Source organism: Sceloporus occidentalis, unplaced genomic scaffold, assembly GCF_023333645.1.
Source record: "Sceloporus occidentalis isolate IW3139 unplaced genomic scaffold, rSceOcc1.0.p SCAF_43, whole genome shotgun sequence".
NCBI classification, from domain to species: Eukaryota; Metazoa; Chordata; class Lepidosauria; order Squamata; family Phrynosomatidae; genus Sceloporus; species Sceloporus occidentalis.
This window is the reverse complement of record NW_028317023.1, coordinates 5,912,900-5,932,536: the sequence shown is the minus strand read 5'-3', so window position 1 is coordinate 5,932,536 and position 19,637 is coordinate 5,912,900. Positions and strand designations below refer to the sequence as shown.

Below are 19,637 nucleotides of genomic sequence, written 5' to 3'. Positions count from 1 at the left end.
TAAAAGAGACATTTGTGGTCCCTAATGCCGATGTCTTTTTAAAACATTTTCTAGGTTGGCCCAATAAGAGGTATCAACTTAATATATTATTTTTTCTTATTGTGATTGCCTCAGAAAATCATTAACCTGCTGCTTTTGAATCTTCTCCACACAAATGACTGATAGATGGTAAGTATAATTAATGCAAATTACAGTCTTTCAGAATTTTATGTACAATTCAGCATCTTCTAAAAGAATTTTTGCACACTTATTCTGTGAAATATTCACTTCTCCATGGCTCCTGGCTTTGAGCTACTCGCTTGTTTTCGGGTAACTTTGTGGTTTATAAAATATGATATTAGACAGAAGTAATGTTCTGAATATATTTGAAGACCCTTAAATGCACTTGGGGGTTATACATGAAGAATTCCTGCATAACTGTAATGCAAATGGCATAAGCAGAGGGGAAGCCAACAACCTGTTTTATTGATTTGTTAGAAGCAACTCAATACAATCAGTTTTGCACATAGTTGAGTCATAATTTGCAATGAAGAACATGAGGTTGTACCGTAGGTGGAAAGTGGCGTGGATTCCAATGATGATTCAACAAGTCTTTTTGGCGCACATATCATACACCATAACCACAATAGTCATCTTGTGATATTTATTGAAAAGGATATTTGAAGCAGTCAGTTGGGTCATAGAGGAGTTAAACTGTAGCATATTCCCAGGAGTGCTCCCATAGAGTTACCAGCCTATATGTTAATTGGGCCTTACTTATATATGTACATTATACATATATAAACGACAGTAAAAGCTGATACCTCTTATAGCACTATGATGCCCTAGGCCCAACCAAAGGCTGCATGGATCCCCATCCCTCACCCCAATCCCACTTCATTCTTCTATCTTCCCAGACTCTTTGGTGTTGAATGTTTCTTCAGGTAAAGATGTTTAATGTGCTGTCTTGTGGTCTTCATGTATTTTTATGACATGACACTACATACCAGTTCTTTACTTTGGGAAGCCACGCTAGAGCCGTAAGGTTGGTTAGGATGTGTGCCGAAGAAGTCATACATATGTGATGTGTTCCAACCTGTGGTCAAAAGCATGAATACATCCCTGGTTGTTCTACTGGTTGAATGTAGGACTTTATCAGTGACAGCCCTTTTTAATGGTTTCTATCAATCCATATGTCTAACATTTTAATTAGATGCAAATTAAACACCCCACATGGTTGTACAATGACCTGTGCAGGTATAACAGGGATACATCCTTCCCTCTTCATATTTGATTTCAGATTTGCAATACGATAGTTGAAAGAAGCAGAAGAGTCAAGCTAATATTAAAACACGATAATTTATTCACATCAGCAGCAAAGGAAAATGACAGAGCAGCAAACCAACTCAGACTGCTGAACTTGTGTATTATTCTTTAATGTACATAAGCCCTAAGTGGCTCTCAAAGCATTGCTTGGCAATTTGTCTGAAACTTACTGGATTTCTAAACCCAGGTTCCCAATTCTATTAGCGGGCATGTGACCTATGGCATTACATATTGTCACAGAAATAATGTTACTTTTAATGCCAAAGACCTGGACACAACTGGAGGTTTGCAATATCATTATTATTAATATTATTTATTGTTTTATATCCATAACGCTGTACAATGGGATATTAAGTGTTGAATGGAAGGTTATAGGGTCCTATGGGAGGGTCATACATGTTATTATTTCACATTTATAACTAGACTGTAAGATCGCAAACGCAGGGCAGTCTCCCTCTTCTCTACCAGTATGTCTTATGTTTGTTAATTTTCCTTTTTTAGATACATGTATGAACAATGTTTCCTTTATCATTTCCCTTACTGAGTAAAAATAATACTTTTCCATAGATAGACAATTACTCCTGCCCTCAGACTGGGACCCCTTATCTTGGTTATCGGTTAATTATGACCAGGCCTGGACTGGGACAAAAAATAGGCCCGGGCATTTCAGACTGAGCAGCCCATTTTTATGAAAAAACATATATGTACATACATATACATAATACTTGGTCATTCAACATGGGAAGCCTGAAGCCACAATTTAGTACAACTAATCCTTTAAAAAAATATTATAGAGTAAATAACACAATACCTTATCTTTTCCACTAAATGATTTCAGGGACTTGAATGTTTTGTCCCCTGAAGTCACTACAAATTCTGGAGGGGATTTTATCTCTGGATAAGTAAAAATGAAATAGTTCCTACTGTAAATTAAGGAAACAGATAAGCAAACACACACACCAGGACAGGCTTTTCCACACCGACACCCAGACACACACACCAGGACAAGCTCTGCCACACCGACACCCAAACACACACCAGGACAGGCTCTGCCACACCGACATCAAAACACACACCAGGACAGGCTCTGCCACACCAACATCCAAACACACACACACCAGGACAGTTAAAAAAAGAAGAAATGGTTCAGCACTCAACTCCCAGGAAGCTGGGAGCTAGCAGGAAAAAAGGGCAAAACAAAAACAGAAAGCATAAGAAAAATAGCAACGTTTGTCCGAAACGTTGCTTTTTTGTTTTGCGTTCTTTGAATAAAGTAACCTAAGGATTGGAAGCTGATTGGAGTGCTGGGGTTCTTTTCTGTGTTCAAACACACCAGGACAGGCTCTGCCACACCAACACCCAAACACACGCCCCAGGACAGGCTCTGCCACACTGACACCCGAACACACACACTAGGACAGGCTCTGCCACACACATCAGGACATGCTCTGCCACACTGACACCCAGACACACACACCAGGACAGGCTCTGGACAGGCACACCGACACCCAAACACACCAGGAAAGGCTCTGTCACACCGACACCCAAACACAAACACACACCAGGACAGGCTCTGCTACACTGACACACACACACACACCAGGACAGGCTCTGTCACACCGACACCCAAACACACACACAACAGGACAGGCTCTGCCACACTGACACCCGCATCCAGAGGGTTTCCACGGACGGTTTCACTCAGCCTGCCTGTGGCATCTTTTCCCCCAAAACAGCTTGCCTGTGGCAACTTTGCCACCAAAACAGCCTGCCTGTGGCATCTTTGCTCTCCCCTTACACATCCATGCTAACGCAAACACATATTCATTCACTCTTTCACAAATATTTATTCACTAATTCACAGATAATCATTCACTCATTCAGATATTCATTCATACATTGATACTCATTAATTCCCTCATTCAGATACTCATTCACAAACATTAATTCACTCACTCCTTCACATATACTCATTAATTCATTCTTTCATTCAATCTCACATACTCCATACAGCCTCCCTCACCCCCTTACCTTAACTAATGATGTACGCGCCGCTCGCAGACTTCTGCAGATCTGCACAGGGGAAGCAGACGCGCAGCAGGGTCATGTGACGTATGTCACATGGTTCCGTTGGATTCCTGCGTCCCCCTGGCGGTAGAAGAGACGCTGCTCACGCGCGTCTGCCAGGTAAGTAGCGGGCCCGCTGCTAGAGTTGCGGGCCCAGTCGCAGTTGCTGCGGGCTTAAGGGGCAGGTGCCCCTTTTGCTCTGCATTAAGGACGGCCGCATAGGCCCAGTCAGTCCGGTCCTGACTGGGCCTATTTTAAGGTAGGGGCCTGGAGCTGCAGCTCCATTAGCCCCTAAGTCAATCCAGCCCTGCTGCGGCAAATGCCCGGTGTGCCCGATGGCCAGTCCGGGCCTGATTATGACCTAGAGCAGTGCATATTTTTAAGATTTCTTAACTGCATCCAAGGCATATCTATAAACACCAGACAACTAAGTATCACCACGATTAGAAGATATCTTGAAAGTTAAAATTAGACCTGTGTCTAGTACCTACACTTTTTGTGATAAGTGCTGAACAGTAGAGAAAAAGCATACAATTCTACTCCAAAACACAAACATCATATTCTTATTTGTACCTTAAAGAAAAAAATAAATCCTAAAGAGCTGTTTTTTTCTGACAAGATTTATCATTTCTAAATTTATCACTGCAGCAAGCTCCCAAAAGGATATCAGGAGGTATCACAGCTATCGTCATTTAATATAAATAACCTCTGAAGGGAGTACAGAACTCTCCTATACAGCAAAAAAAAAAAAAAAAAGCAGAAACATGGTAGAATCTAGTAAAATTACTATTGTATTCCTAAAAGGCACAAAATCATGCACGGCAGTGTTTATGATATAATAATGTGAGTGATGCAAAATAACATGACCATAAAAACTCATATTTATACGCTAAGGGCTAGGTTCAAACACTGAAATACAAGGCAAATCAAGTTCTATTTTACAAAAGGAAACATTTAAACGGACATAAATTAAATATATAAAAATACAGTATAAGGGATTATATTAAGGAATGGAAAACGGTGTGGTGAAAATGACAAATAACTTGGCAGAGGGTAGCATTGTGAGATGCAAACAGGCTTTGCACTTAATTTAAAAGTTCTTCTCGCTAAAATAGTCTATTAGATGATGAAAAATATAGCATCCGATCAGCTGAAGTCTTCTATGCTACATATTCTCCAATTGTGTTCAGTGATACAACAAATGTGTAAAGATGAGTTTTTGGAGTGTCCCAACTTTGCACAGCAGAATCCATGTTTTAGCAGTTACTTTACATTTGGTCAACGAAATGTACACTCCCTCTGTTGGAAGTCCTTTTGGTGGGTGACATTTTCATGTCTCTGTTCTTTGTGGAATTTGGATCAGGGAAATCATTAAGTGAAACATTGCCATTCTGCACCTTGAAGGAAACACCATTTCTTTCTTTGAAAACGGATCCTTTAAAAAGAAGATCAAATTGTGAACTAAAATCACCGTAATGAAAATATCCAATTGATATGTAAATACTTTTTATTCTTTAAATGATCATCTTGTATTATGAAGTGATATCTAGGAAAATAACATATACTCTTACTTTGTAGGTTTAAAGATTTATTCACTAATCTTTATATCTTACTCCCATCATAGTAATTGTTGACTAACAATGCACAATGCCAGTCTCATTGAATAAATAACTCAGCAGAGTCTCAGGGAAGATCTGAAGCATCACAAGCTGAACTAATTAGATTTGTCCCACTGCCTATAGGGAATTAGCTTTGTGAAATTCTTTTGATTTTATTACCCAACATTAATATGTAATTGAATTAAAAGAATTACAATTAAAATATCTAATAATAATAATAATAATAATATCCAATTGCACTACAAAATTAGAAACTATGCCCATTAAAATGCAAAGTTGATGAGACTATCTTTTTATTTCATAGACCCCCCTCTTCGGACAGTAAAATACTACCTACAGTGCCAAATATAACAATATAACATCTTCCTAACTAATCATTGCATTGAGCATCATACTTTTCACATCTAATTTCCCAAGTTCCACAAGCTTGCCTAGAGTGCCGCAGAAAGCAATAAGGGAATGACTATACTTTGCTGACGTACCTTATTTATGCCTCACCCTATACATTATTTTACTTATATGATATTTTTGTGGTTATCATGAGAGGGGAACACTCACAGGTCAAAACTTTTTTTTGACAATTCAATCAGTGCACACAGTGGTCAATAAGTCGTGCAGTTTTCTCTGATTGCTTCTACATGGATTTTAATGTAATATATAGGGGGTCATCCAATATTAGTCAGTCACTTTTGAACCTCTTGCAGACTCAAGGGTAGACAACCTCTGACAATCCAGTTACTGTAGTCCACATCTCCTATACTTTAGCTAGCTGAGCATAAGGCAGTTTTATTACATGTGGGGAAGTCCACTAAGAAGAATGTCAAACAATTGTCACTTAATAAAAAGTGTTGAATATGTACATCCTAGACTGCGAGACCATGAAGAGTCTCTATAATCAGGAATTAACCTTACCATTTCCATTCTGATGCATTAAATACTCATTGGATATTAGCAGCGTAGTAGAATTGGAGTTGCTGGTGGACTGGATTGAGTTGCTTGAGCTGCTAGATACGCCTTGCTTTGCCGTCTGCTTCTTCAGCTTATTGGTAGCTGTTTTACTCCAGTCTAAACATACAGATACAGAATTTTTTTTTTAACTAATTAAGTAATCTAATATTCATGATCAAGTAAACTGCTACCATCACAAACCTTAACAAAAGTTAACTTATAACCTATATCTTGAAATGTTTTATTTGCAATTAGTAAAGGGTATTATTTGGTTGATATTTGGTTTGAAAAGGTACTATGTTATCTAAGGGAAGCTAAGCTTTGGTAAATGGTGGAACATATTAATTCCCTTTCTGTTCCAAAGTCATCCCATTATTCTCATATCATCCTTGCAAGCGCTGCCAGGGCCAGTCGGTTTCCACCAAATAATGATGTTAACTGGTGGTGGTGTAGTAACTCTAGGAGGAACCAGCCATGCAGACCCTGAGGTCCAGAAGTCAAGATGACGGCTTACCAGAATTTTCTGCCAGCCTAAACCTCCCACAGCAAAGATATCTTCTCCACTGTTTACGGACATTTTCCTTTGCTACACAATAGAAGATAAATATGAAGAATCCTAAAAGAAAAATAAAAGATAGTGGGGTTTACAATTATCCTGAAAAAACATCAACTTTACCTTACAATATCATGTAACAGATGTCCTGGTGCACTTATCACAAAACATAGTTAATTTTCTTTACAAAGATTGTGTTTGTAGATATCCGTAAAACATCAATTGCATGGTCGATAATGTAGTCTGACGCAAAACTTACGAAAATTACGAAAATAATCTTTACAGCAAGAAAAACAAAACAAAAAAATGTGCAAGAAAGAATACAATTGACAATCTGGACCTCAAGGCACTGCATTTTTTTTAAGGCGCTGGCCAATGAATGAACACTATATGGACAAAAGTAATGGCACACCTGGCTATTACACCAACAGGGCCTTTTATGACATTGCATTGTAAAAACATAGCTATGTAGTTGGTCCTTTGCAACTATAACAGCTTTCACTCATCTGGGAAGGCCTTCTACAAGATTTTGGAGTGTTTCTGTATGAATTCTTGCAAATTCATCCAGTAGAGCATTTGTGAGGTCAAGCACTGGTGTTGGATGAAGAGGCCTGGCTCACAATCTCTGTTCCAGTTCATCCCAAAGGTGTTTGATGGGCTTGAATTCAGGGGTCTGTATGGGCCAGTGAAGTTCTTCCACACCAAACTCATCCAACCATGTCTTTATAGACCATGCTTTGTGCACTGGGCACAGTCATGCTGGAATAAAAAAGGGCTTTCTCCAAACTCTGACCACAAAGTTGGAAGCATAGCATTGTCCAAAAGGTCTTAGTATGCTGAAGGGGACATACCAGGAACCATTGTCTTTCAGCAGGTCTACTGATTGTCTTTTACTAAGAGACAGGGACAGAACAATGGGTAGATAGACAAAAAAAGATGGAACAGGGGTGTAGCAATGGATAACTTACATTTACTTATATCTAGTTAACCCACTAAATGGAAGGTATTCTAAGTACGCATCTAGAATGCTTTATTGTAAGTCTGACTGTCTGCTGGTTCCATGTGCATGAACAGGCAATCTCCAGTAATCACTTATGTCACATACAACACATGTCATTTCTGCCTTAAATGTTTATAAACCTGCTGAATAACTGAATAAGGCACGACTGTAAAAAAGCAGACAGAGACTCACCTTGCAGCGTGTTGAAGATGGTGAAAAGGTATATAATTACAACTTTCCCAGGCCCCCATGAAAAGAATGCCAGGCCCCAGGTGATACCAAGTAGAACAGTGATTCCAGCCACACTCCTCAGGTCTTGTAAAGTGGTTTTCCTTTGGTATCCAAGTTGCTTCTGTTTCTTGATTCTGCATAGTTGTATTAGAACTACTATAAACATGCTAACATTCAACAAGAATATTATTCCAAAGTATCCAACCACAGTTACATAAAATATGATTTCATGGATCCAGCAACTGAAATAAAAGAAACATTTGTTAGTTTTATTTGGAAAGCATGACATCTAATTAACTACAGGTTATATAGGCGTATAATATTTATCTGAATTACATGATATACTGTATGACCCAGTACAGAGGACTCATTGTGCTCATATCTACATAGCTAACACATGAAATATACAGGTAATTAACACTTTTTATAAAAAAAATAATCAAGATTTTATTCTGATTGAGCCTGCCCCATACAGAAAGATAGGTGTAACTAAAGAGCACAACAATATAGTATAGCTCTGTACTCTTCAAACACAAATACCCGTTGAAAATAAATGCTAGATTCCAGAGCCAGCCTTAGGTGTACTGGCGCCCTGTGCGGACTACTCCTCTGGCGTCCCCCCGTCCCAAAAAAGAAAGGAAAAAAATCTTGTCGCTATCTATCCCCTCTCCCCCCTTATTACTATCTACCACCTCTGCCCCTTCTGACTACCTTTCCCCCCTCTGCCCCTTCTCACTGCCCCCCCACCGCCCCTTCTCGCTTAAACTTTATTTAACATGGAGGATGTTAAATAAAGTTAAAAAAACAACAACAACAAAAAACCCTGATGTTTTAATTTAAGTCCTGGGCAGGCGCCCCTGCTGCCATGGCGCCCTGTGCGGCCGCACAGGTCGCACACCCCTAAGGCCGGCCCTGCTAGATTCACCCCAACCCCAAAACCTGACAGTACCTGATCAGTAGCAAGCATGAGACAAATTATTCCTGCAACTATGACTTATTTGTGTAGTCTGCATTTTATACACACATACATATATACACACATACACACACATATAGTATATATACATATTCATTTGATAACCAATAAAGATACTTAAAACAATATTTTAAGGGATGTATTATGGGTGACCAATTCTTTTGAACCTATGCATCTTAAGACCTACATGTTATACCGGTATGTAAAACATGTTCATGTTCACAAGATGAGAGTTTATTAAAATAAAAATCAGCTGATGTACAAAAATATATTTTTCTTAACTGACAAAGAAAATTGAGAAAGATGAGAATTATAGTATTTTATTATTCTTTTGGTTTTCTTGACCTCTAAGTGCTATTAGATTTTACAGTACTTATACAGTAAACATGCATTAATTTATCATAAACTTAAACTGGAAACTCTACTTACAAATCATCAGATGATCCATTTGGATATTTTCCACTTGACTGAAGACCATACAAATCTTTGTTCACAGCCAATATTATTGCCACTACAACAGCAGGGAGACCTGACAAGACCCCAATTTAAACATTAGTTATTACAGGTGTCACACCAACTTATCCACGATACAGATCCAAATGCATGTTTAAACGTTATCAGACAAGATTCAGTTATTTATCCTCAAAGATCAATGGCTTTACCCTTAGGGGGTTAAAATGAGAATGATGCCCACTCATTCCAAAGTATTTGAAGGTGAAAAACACTGATATTTTCTTTCTTCTTTTCTTTAAAGAGGATCTGCCTCTAAAGAGCCATTGTGGATATCCTGCTGCCACTGCACCCAAGCGGTATACTTACCGCCAGCCAGCTCTAGATCATTGACAGCTCAGAGGGGTCTAACATGGCCTCTGTATGCACTGGAACTGCAACTTTTCTTTAAGGTAAACACTACTATTACTTTTAACAGCTTGGAGAATGCATTTGAACGTTCTTATGAAGAACTTCAATATGCATTATTTGTTGGTGAGGCTGCATGGGAGACTAAACCTGTAGATCTGAGGCTATTCATTGTCTCATACGAGAACAGAGATAATAAATGTCATCTATGGATTTGTTCGAAGACATCCAAGATGAAAATAATCTCATCAGGTAGAATGTTAATCCGATATTACCATAGATTTTTTTCCTTTAATGAAGCAACATAAAGAGTGTTCAGATAAAAGTAGTCACCAAAAATTGGGTTATATACTACAATCTTTATTATAAATACTGTTTTGCACTTACCCCATCCAATAATGCAGAATTTCAGCATGTATTTCCGCACATAGGTATTAAAGACTTTCACAAGCGAGAGATACATGTGGAAGGCTTCTAGACCCATCCAAGTTATTGAAACCAAGAGAAAATAGTGTAGAAATGCGGCCACGGAGATGCAGAGCCCTGGGATGTCATTATATAAAGCAATCCATGGATTAAGAAGGAAGGTGAGATTTAGGCAGACTAAAGCTGCACACAGCTGTATGAGTATCTTAGATGGGTAGTCCCTCCTGATCTTCCTATAAAATAATAAAAAATTTACTTTATTTGTGTTTATTTCTTGCATTCCTATGGATAAAGAGAAAATCTATACTAAGCAAATACAAGATTTGTCTTGTCTAAGTGACAGCAACTTATGAGTAAGCGCCAGCAGGGGCGCAAAATGTGTTAAGCGTTCTTCAATTGGTATCCCCCTTGATCCTGTAAGCATTTTTCACTTTATTAATTATCTGAAGCAAGGTAAGTGTAGAGTTTTCTGTTTTTTTAACTTTCCCAAAGTTACTTCCCCAAAAAAGTGAATATTAGTATATGAATCAGTATATGTAAATCAGTGTGGTAAACATGAGTGTTTCAGTGCATGTGCTCAGATGTATGTGTATGCTTGTGGTGTGATGGGTTTTTGAGCCCACTGTCTGTTTTTTCTGTGGGTTTTGCACAAGGCTCGGACCGGCCCAATGTCCTAAACAAGACCAATTGTGTTCTAATCATCCGTTGTCAACCAACACACACATTCAGTATAATTATTGAGTTATTTGAGTTATTGTTACATACTCAAAGGCAATGTAGGTGACGAGAGTCACGGAGAGAAATATGGCAGATATACCACAACCAATGTATGTGATGAACGTTAGTATCAGGGTGTCTTCTGGGCTGAGTTGGGTTCTTGATACATCCTAAAAACAAACAAAAAAAAAGAAGAAAAGTGCAGTAATGAAAATTAAAATTCACTGCCGAGATCAGGGTCAGCTTACCAGGGTGGTTTTGCCCCCTAAACTGATCAGATTTCAACATTTTGGGCCACTGTCTGCAGCTTTGTTGCGTCTTTTACTTTTAATTATGAATACAACGACAGTGGTGTCTAGAGTAACTCAAGCTTTGGCCAAAAATATTGTAACAGGACCCAGTTATTACCTTGATGGTTATTTTGTACCATAGCCCCATTAATATGTGTGATAATGAATGCTGGATCCCTGAAAATTATTAGTTTCCATTTGTTTGTGTCTTAATGTCTCACTGTATAGTCTACATTACTTAGTATTACTTCCTTAATCCCTTAACCACCGTTGTGTATTTGACATTGCTGTTTGTAGGATGAGATTCGAGTGGTGCCATTGTTGTCTGTGTAATTCATTGCCATTGTGTTATATGTTTATTGTGTTAATATGCTTCCTGTTGTATGTCATCTACCCTTCTCTGGGCAATGTGGGTTTATTAATCATGCCAAGCCCCAATAAAGTTTGTATTCTTTTCCATCCTGGCTGGTGTGTCCTGACTGATGGTACAGTTCTTTGGGAGACTTTTTTTTCCTGAGGAGCACCTTTTATTTGAGAACTGGAGCGGCTAACCATCTTGTAGCCGGCCTTCACTACTGGGTCCCTCTGGTCTACTTGGTTCTTGCTACAAATGTACTCTGAATCCTTTGTATGTTTCCTTTATAAGATGAATATATTTCTCTTAATGTGTTTTTGACCAGACTGGATGGTACACATTGGCGAACACGTTGTCTTTAAAATGTGTTTTGGGAATCAATATTGGGGAACTCATGAGAATTTGTCCCCCAGGGTAAATGTTGCCTGCTCTTCCCTGGCTGAAATACTGAAGCAATATTTTTTTTAAGCACAATGAACATCAAAGAAAGCATTTATATGTATTCTAGGGAATAGTCAGATGTTCCAATAGGTTTTAATGTGCCATCATAATTAAGCCATACCTTTAGTAGAATTCTGCAAGAATCTGCTTACCATAAGTATTGCAAAACTTGTCAGATGATTGCATTTACACACAGTCTCATTTTGCGTTGAATTGGCTACTATGCATCCACTGGACTCCCAGCCTCCTTTTCCCACTGTTAATAAATGAAAGATTGGATAAACAAAACAAAACAAAAAAAAAACTCCAATGCGTAATGCTGGTGTGAAAACATACCGGGTTTTTCTAGCAAATTCTGAAACATGTTTTAGAGTAATCCTATTAAATACATAGCTTAACTCTGAAGACAATTTAAAAAAAATAATTTTATAAAGGTGCTGTTCCACTTATATCAAACATTAGTTCTCCACTTCTCCTCTTCTTACACACTCTAGTATGTTAAGCAAATAAACCTTATCAGATGTGTCACTTATGAAGGTTTAATGGCATTTTATAGCAACAATCGATTAGCGCTTGGTTTTGTATCACATGATAATCACATGCTAATGTCCTCAGTAATAATTATGAATGAGACAGCAGTTTTACAGGGTTATGTGCTTTCTGGAAGGCTTTGAGACAAGAAATGTTAAGGCAAGTGGTCATTGTCTTAAACTAGGAACTTAATTGTAATGCAAGGATGTTTTTACTGAGAAAGTGGTAGAAAGTTTAACAGCCTCCTGGCAGAAGTTGTAAAGGCTTATAAAGTAAGGGAATTCAATAATGTGTGGTACACCCTAACATAAGACAAGGTCAATGACATAATAATGCTTAAGGTCTTCAAAGAAGGGAAAATGTTGCCCCAGTCTATCTTGAGAAATGTACTTGCTATGCTATGCTATAACAACACTTACTGTTTTTCTTGAAATCCCAAAAAACACACTGCATAGAAAAATGTGTCTGTTAAAATAAAAACAACAAGCAAATGATAAGTGAAATTTTGATTCAAATTCCTTTGTAAAATGCTGCATAATCTGTTCCTTATATATAGATAGAAGAAAACAGTAATAAAAAATATCTAAGATAAACTAAGTCCCAAAAAATTGAATAAATGAATGAAGCAGAACAGCAATTACATAAACCAGGCAAAGGCCATACATAATACACTCATCCAACTACCAACTCTTAACATAGAGCGGCAAGAAAAAAGGAAGTGAACCCTTAGGAATGAGCAAAGTTACAATAATTAATAAACACAATTTGTCACAGAAATGAATGTATTGTTCTTGTCCATAGTGAATGCATCATTGAAACGTTGAATCTGTGTGAATCCCTAGGCTAATCACTTCAATTAAAGCTAATTGGAGGCAGGAGTTAGCAAACCTGGAGTCTAATCAATGAAGGTGTGTTTTAGCTACGGTTACATTAAAAAAACCACTCAGTTTGCTATTCTTAAGAGGTATCTGTTGATGTTAACCATGCCTCACAAAACATGAATCTCAGAGATGATTTAGTATTGTGACTACTCTCCCTGCTCAATGTGCCCTACCCAGTTCTGACACATTTACAACAAGACAATGCATAAAAGTCAATAACAGGAACCCAGTGAAGATCTGGTCAGCCTTTGTTACTCTAATGGCTATATGTGGACCTGCATGTAAGACAAAACTCCACATAGTTGCTCTTTGGGGTTTATTCAGTAATGGGAGAGTTGTGATTTGGGTTGTAAATTTCACTATTCATTAAGAAGGGTAATTCCTAGAAAATTTCTCCAGCAATAAATGGAGGTCAACGTGTAAGGAGACTGATTTAACTATGCATTACACACGACCAGCAGATGCTCGTTGGTGGTTGGACCTTCATAATGTATGGACAGGACAAGGAGTTAAATCTCAGTTCTCCTGTAAGTTACCCAACCAACTCTCCCTTTGGCAAATAGATCCCACTTAAGTTAGCACAGTCCTTTGCTGTTTCTATCCACATCTAGTTCTCAGAAGGCCACGCAGACACACAAACACTGTTATCTATGTTGACGATCAGGAAAATTGCTTACCTCATTTTGAAGGGGTGATGTTTTTAGAGTCACAGTCACATTTTCACTTAAGTTACGTATTGTGATGTTGCCAACACTTGATGATATAACTTTGCTAACCAATGTCTGATTTTTAGTTAAGGAATTGTCCTGACAAAAAAAATGTCAATATCAATGAGAAGAGCAGAAGAAATACAAATAAAGGAAGGGACAGACGATAATATATGAAGGAAATACAAAGGAAATAAGCCATAGCATTGCGTTCCTACAATTGGATATATATTTATAATAAATATATAATGTACATGAACACTTTTTCTCAATCCTATTATTTAAAAGTGAGTGTCCCGTGTTAATTGACCATTAATTTAAGACATTCAAAGACATAAGAGCTCTGTAATAAGTGTTGATCACTCAGAGCTCAAAAAGTATGCAGAATAGAAAATAATGCAGAACAGAAACTAAATTACCACGAAGAGGCTGGTCTTTTCATAGAAGTTGAACTGCACTCTTGAAGCAATGTCCTTCTCGCCAGGTGACAAGCTATTCAGTAAAGATGCCGGTAGAATGATATACCCGTCATTATTGATTGAGTCTTGCGAACCTATTGACACCTTAAAGATAAAAATTGTATAATAAGAATAGAATAACAAAATAAATTTAAAGTTTTAATATAAATTTTTAGTATATATATTCATTAAATGTAACAATTATGTTCTTCTCAATATAATTGGCTGAATACTTAATGATGTGTTATCAACAGTTTTCTCCTGCATGGAATACCATATATCCCCTTCAAATTTCTTATAACCAGCCTTTTTTGTCTGATATGCACCTTTTTGATTGAGGGGGACCTGGATGTTTGTGCTTATATTACCAGCAACTACAGTGTAATGAAAAACTTTGACATTTGTGAAGAAAATATGCAGTGACTTTTCACATTAATGTTTGATGGAACATCAATTGAGAAGGCAACCAAAAAAAAACTGGAATAAGCGGTCTTTACACAAACTGTCAACTTGCACACCTGCCTAATTATAGATGCACAATATGCTTTATATTTTATCTTGAAAGCCTATTGTGTCTTTAGTGCTCAAGACTCCAGTTTGACTAGGTTTAAATCCATCTGATCTGAAACCTGGCCCATCAGCTGTGTGAAGGTAATCCTAATGTTGTTAGAATTAACACCAATATTCAACATCAACAGACCAGGGAGGTCTTGAACCACTGGCCATCTGGTGGAGTAACCATGGTATTTGTGTCTGTGGTGGTAAAAATCTATCTTCGTCAGTCCATGTAAATTGAGATTCATTACACAGGAATTTGCCATCAGACACCCTGCATCTCAGACATGTGACTTTGGAAGAAATTTGTCTGTTTGAGAGCATGGCAAGGAGGCGGCCCTGGCACTTTAAGCCCAGATGCCACCTGATGACATAAGTACAGCCGATGGTTGGATATCCATGGCTGCACATTATGTGTTCATGCTCATGTAGCATGCATGCCAGGCATATGCAGCCAGCAGCCACATTGCTTGCGTGTATGTGGTGTTTTTGGCTACTGCCCAACAGGCGTTTGCACGGTGAGCCAGAGATGTGTGCGAGCCAATGAACCGGTAAACATGGCTAAATAATTTACATACAAATTACACGCCTGCTTTTTAGATTTTTGTATGCTTTTGTTGTACCTGCATTTTTCAAAAGAAGCCAAAACTATCTGGGCTAGAAGAAAATGTAAAAAATGTGAGGAATGGAATAAAAGCAGACAGTGGGAGGCAAAGGTAAAGATAAGTAGTGAGAGTCAAACAGAGGCATGACTTATAGTCACGTGTTAAAATAATAGCAAAAAATTTAAATGTTAGTAAATGGGATTTATTCACCTGCAAACCTGATGATGTGTCAACACCGAAGGATGTTTCAGTGAAAGAAGAGGCATTGACTTTATTCACTGCCAAAGCCAAGGAATTAGAGGTGATATTTATAGACTGTCCAGGGAATGTCAACTGTAAGCCAATTTTATCCACGATCAGTATTAACCTGTGGGGCAAAATGAAAACCAGTTATCTCTTTTCCTAAATATTAACATGACACCATTTGTTTCAGAACATTACAATGATGCATTCAAAAATTATTCTTTTAAAGTATGCGTATCGCTGTGACATCATAACACATCATCACACACTGCCCATGTTCAGCTTATTTCCCACCCACACCGCACATGTGCAAAGCCTTGGGCAGCGTCGGCTCGATGGACAAGTTGTTGGGACACTAATTGAAACTGTCCTGACAACTATGCTTTAATTAAGTACAGGGTTGAAGTTAATATACTGTATGTATGTTTGATAAAGTCAGTAATTCCATATTCTATATCGTTACTTAATAAAACGTCACAACATACCTTTTGGATACAGGTGTTATAAGGGCCTCTGAAATATTTAAAAAAGTGTTTAAAACGCCAACCAATAAGACGGCATTCTCGGGGCTAACTTCTCCAGATAACATGTTTTCGATTTCAGACACAATGCTATCCACCACAGATGAATTAAGATTCCCAGATGCCAAGGTTTGATTCAACCTGTTCAAGTCACTTGCTGTAACAGAAGAAACAGAGGAAAATCAATAGCCTTCCAACACGTAGCAACCTGCATCACCACACAGAAAAATCATGAAGGACAATATTTGCAAGAACATCTGAATTGAATGAACCTCCAGTAAGGATACCTTCAGCAGTGGAGATGCCTCTGCAATATATTATTTTCTCCTGAACTATATAAAGTTTATTTGCCTGATTAAGAAAATAATGTGTATTTAAACATTATGTGCAATTTGTTATGTGAAAAATACCACTTTGTGCAAAGAAGCTGGTGACTTTGGCACTTACTTAACTCGGTAAAAGGGACATGTTTAGGTCAGTGGTTCTGAAACCCAGCTCTCAGGACACATCAATGGTCCCTATATTATCAACCTGTCTATTGGCATAGAATGTGATAACTAATAAATGCTGACTTGGTAATACACACCAAGGACTGAGTTGGGAACCACTGGTTTAAGTCACACCAATTTTGGGAGACCTAAATATTATATTGACTTTATTTTAAAAAGCACCATGACTGTTCCTTCAGGTCTGATTATTTAACATTTACCTGTGTTGCTTGGTTTCTTATTGGTGGTAGGAATTGGAGATATGTTGGTATATGTGATATTGTTCACACTTCCGCTGGCATGGCTGCTGGTACTTATTGTGACATGAGAACCCGAGGTGGTACTTGTGCCAGAAACACCTCCAGTACAGATATTGGTTCCTTCACTAACAAAATAAAACATATTAAAATGACTTTTATTTAGTTTTGTGAAACAAATCAATACAGAACAAATAGCATCAATTCTAAATATTATATTCTAAATCAACGCAAACCAATGAATGATATTTCAGGTTAGTCAGCAGTTTTTTGTTTTTTTTTTTCTTACTTATTATATGGGTTCAATGATCAGGTTCAATAGAAGGCAGGGCCAGACTGGGGATGACTAATTGGCCCTGGCATGAAATGAAGTACACGCGGCCACAGGCTGCATACAAGGGGCCAAATGGTACATTTTTAAACTCTTGGTATGTGGCTCTACTGGCTGATGCCATAAATGATAGAATCACTACATTTCCTAACACATTATGCTAGAGTAATGCAGTCAAATGGAACAAACTCAAAAGATGATGTGATTCATTCACAAAACAGTGAGTTTCAGAAGAGATGAAAGATAGATCTCAGCATGTGAGTTAACTACGCACTATGAATGGCCACCAAATCTATTTTGAAAAAAAAAAGCTCAAGTTAACCCTGCATCATGCATAGTTAAAATACAAATTCTGTGAATTCAGTCTCACCAACATAACCATGTATTAAGCAGGATTATCTGGGATCTTTTTCATCCCACATGTATCTATGCATTACTATTTACTAAATAAACCCCCAATGTCTGACATACCTGATGATTTAATCTCAGACTATGACATTTGATACAAGATATCAAAATATTGATACAAGGTATTTTAATAATGGCAACCTTGCCCAATAAAACAAAGCAGAGCACGATACATTGGGGGGTTACGTATAAATGGTACATTGGTACCCACTTAAAAAATAGTATCTTATCCCCATGGCAACCAAAGGGATGTTCTAATGATGGCTATAGTGACAAGTTTTCCAAATGTTTACTAGATTCAAACTTCATATATAATCCCCAATGTCTTGGTTTAAGTTAGTTTTTCAGCAACATCTCTGAAATCATTATTTCTACTAGTTTTGATTGATGAAACTAGTAACCCATGATTCAATGCATTATATTGGTCTTCTATTTTTACACAGGGTTGATTCAGCCAGGCAACTGTAATTTTTAAAGTGTTTTTTTTATCTCTTATTGGTTAAACTTTGGATTATAGGTTTTGAGGATATTTGCTTTTATTTTATTTTTTTAAATAGCAACAGATTTGTAGCAATTTACCAGGTAAGGTTGTTGAAGTATGTCAGATTGGTAGGGCATACAGGAACAGCAGGACAACAGCAGGTTCCTGAAACAGAAAAAGAGTTGCCATTTATTCATTGTATTTGGTAATTTTTTTTAAGATTCTAGGTTCTGTTGTTGAATTTGATAGGCGGATTCTTTACATGGTACTTAATAGTATGGTGGTGATTTATAATGAAGTCAAGTGATCGCAAACTCTGTCAGACCTGGCAGAAGTAACAATGGTGGCTCTACAGAAAATACAGAAAACTTTATGCAAAACCACTAGGAAGGCTTGGTGGCATTGCAACTCAGACCCAAATGTATAAAAGTAGCCAAGCTACCTATATACATTTGAACATGGCGGTTGTGCTAACAGGCAGCATCAGGGTTAGTGTGACTGCCCACATGTTTATGCATAATGCATGTGTACACATAAAACTGACCAATAAATAATTATCATGCCAATGATCATCTGGGTCAGCCATGGTTCATCTTAAAGTGTGTTCATGTTATCGTTACAATGTCAATTTTAATATTGTTGGCAATTCTGTATTCTCATGTTTTGTTATAGTACTATATTCTGGTGCTTGATAGATTAAACGTTGGAAGAGCTGAACAAAGTCAAAATATGATGAAAGTTGGAAGTTACTTATACTTACGAAGTCTCTTTATAACCGGTGAGCTACTTAAGTTTCTTTCTTGTATTATATTCTGCAGTATGATGCATGGCTGTGAATTATTTTCAGTTCGCACAAACACAGAGCAATTCCCCATGCTAAAAAACAACCAAAAAAATGTATTACAAAGGAAAACACTTGGTTTATTTTTACTTTGAGGAATAAAGAACCATCTTTTATCCATGTTATCTATTATATTTTTAGGAAAAGCAACAAAGCAGCAAAAATCATATAATTAAACCTTTACAGCTGTTCTAGGTTTGGTCAAGTATAAGTGGTACTTACATAAGGAAAGCATGATTTTTTTATTATTAATGTACTGATTACACCCCCCTTTTACAGTAGATCTACATAAAAATGTATGCTTTGATATATTATCACCTTCTCTTCCAACTAGCTAGTTCTCTACATCATGTTTGTGAATACAAGACACAAATAATACATATTAAACATTAAGTTCATGTCAGAAGTAAATTTATCATCATCAGAATCAAGTTTGGTTACCCCAGTTTGAGAACAGTCAGATCAGTCAAAATTGTTGGACCTGATTAGCCCAAAGGCTTCTGCTATCCACTGTTCCAGACTCAACACCACCATCCCTTAGTCC

At 37.5% G+C, this 19,637-nt stretch overlaps 1 protein-coding gene across 1 annotated transcript in view; it reads right to left on the bottom strand.

Moving 5' to 3' along the window:
• Positions 1 to 4,640: 4,640 nt before the first annotated feature.
• Positions 4,641 to 19,637, bottom strand: part of LOC149289761 (adhesion G protein-coupled receptor G2-like) — a 48,352-nt gene continuing 33,355 nt past the window's right edge. Inside the window, exons 7-21 of the mRNA XM_089490270.1 lie at positions 18,351 to 18,417; positions 16,997 to 17,160; positions 16,252 to 16,444; positions 15,734 to 15,890; positions 14,325 to 14,468; positions 13,876 to 14,004; positions 12,737 to 12,782; positions 11,939 to 12,042; positions 10,749 to 10,870; positions 9,945 to 10,216; positions 9,129 to 9,228; positions 7,685 to 7,965; positions 6,454 to 6,555; positions 5,904 to 6,056; positions 4,641 to 4,807 (exon numbers count right to left, since the gene is read on the bottom strand). Of these exons, the coding sequence (XP_089346396.1) occupies positions 4,641 to 4,807; positions 5,904 to 6,056; positions 6,454 to 6,555; positions 7,685 to 7,965; positions 9,129 to 9,228; positions 9,945 to 10,216; positions 10,749 to 10,870; positions 11,939 to 12,042; positions 12,737 to 12,782; positions 13,876 to 14,004; positions 14,325 to 14,468; positions 15,734 to 15,890; positions 16,252 to 16,444; positions 16,997 to 17,160; positions 18,351 to 18,417 (2,201 nt within the window). The remainder of the gene's footprint in view (positions 4,808 to 5,903; positions 6,057 to 6,453; positions 6,556 to 7,684; positions 7,966 to 9,128; positions 9,229 to 9,944; positions 10,217 to 10,748; positions 10,871 to 11,938; positions 12,043 to 12,736; positions 12,783 to 13,875; positions 14,005 to 14,324; positions 14,469 to 15,733; positions 15,891 to 16,251; positions 16,445 to 16,996; positions 17,161 to 18,350; positions 18,418 to 19,637) is intronic.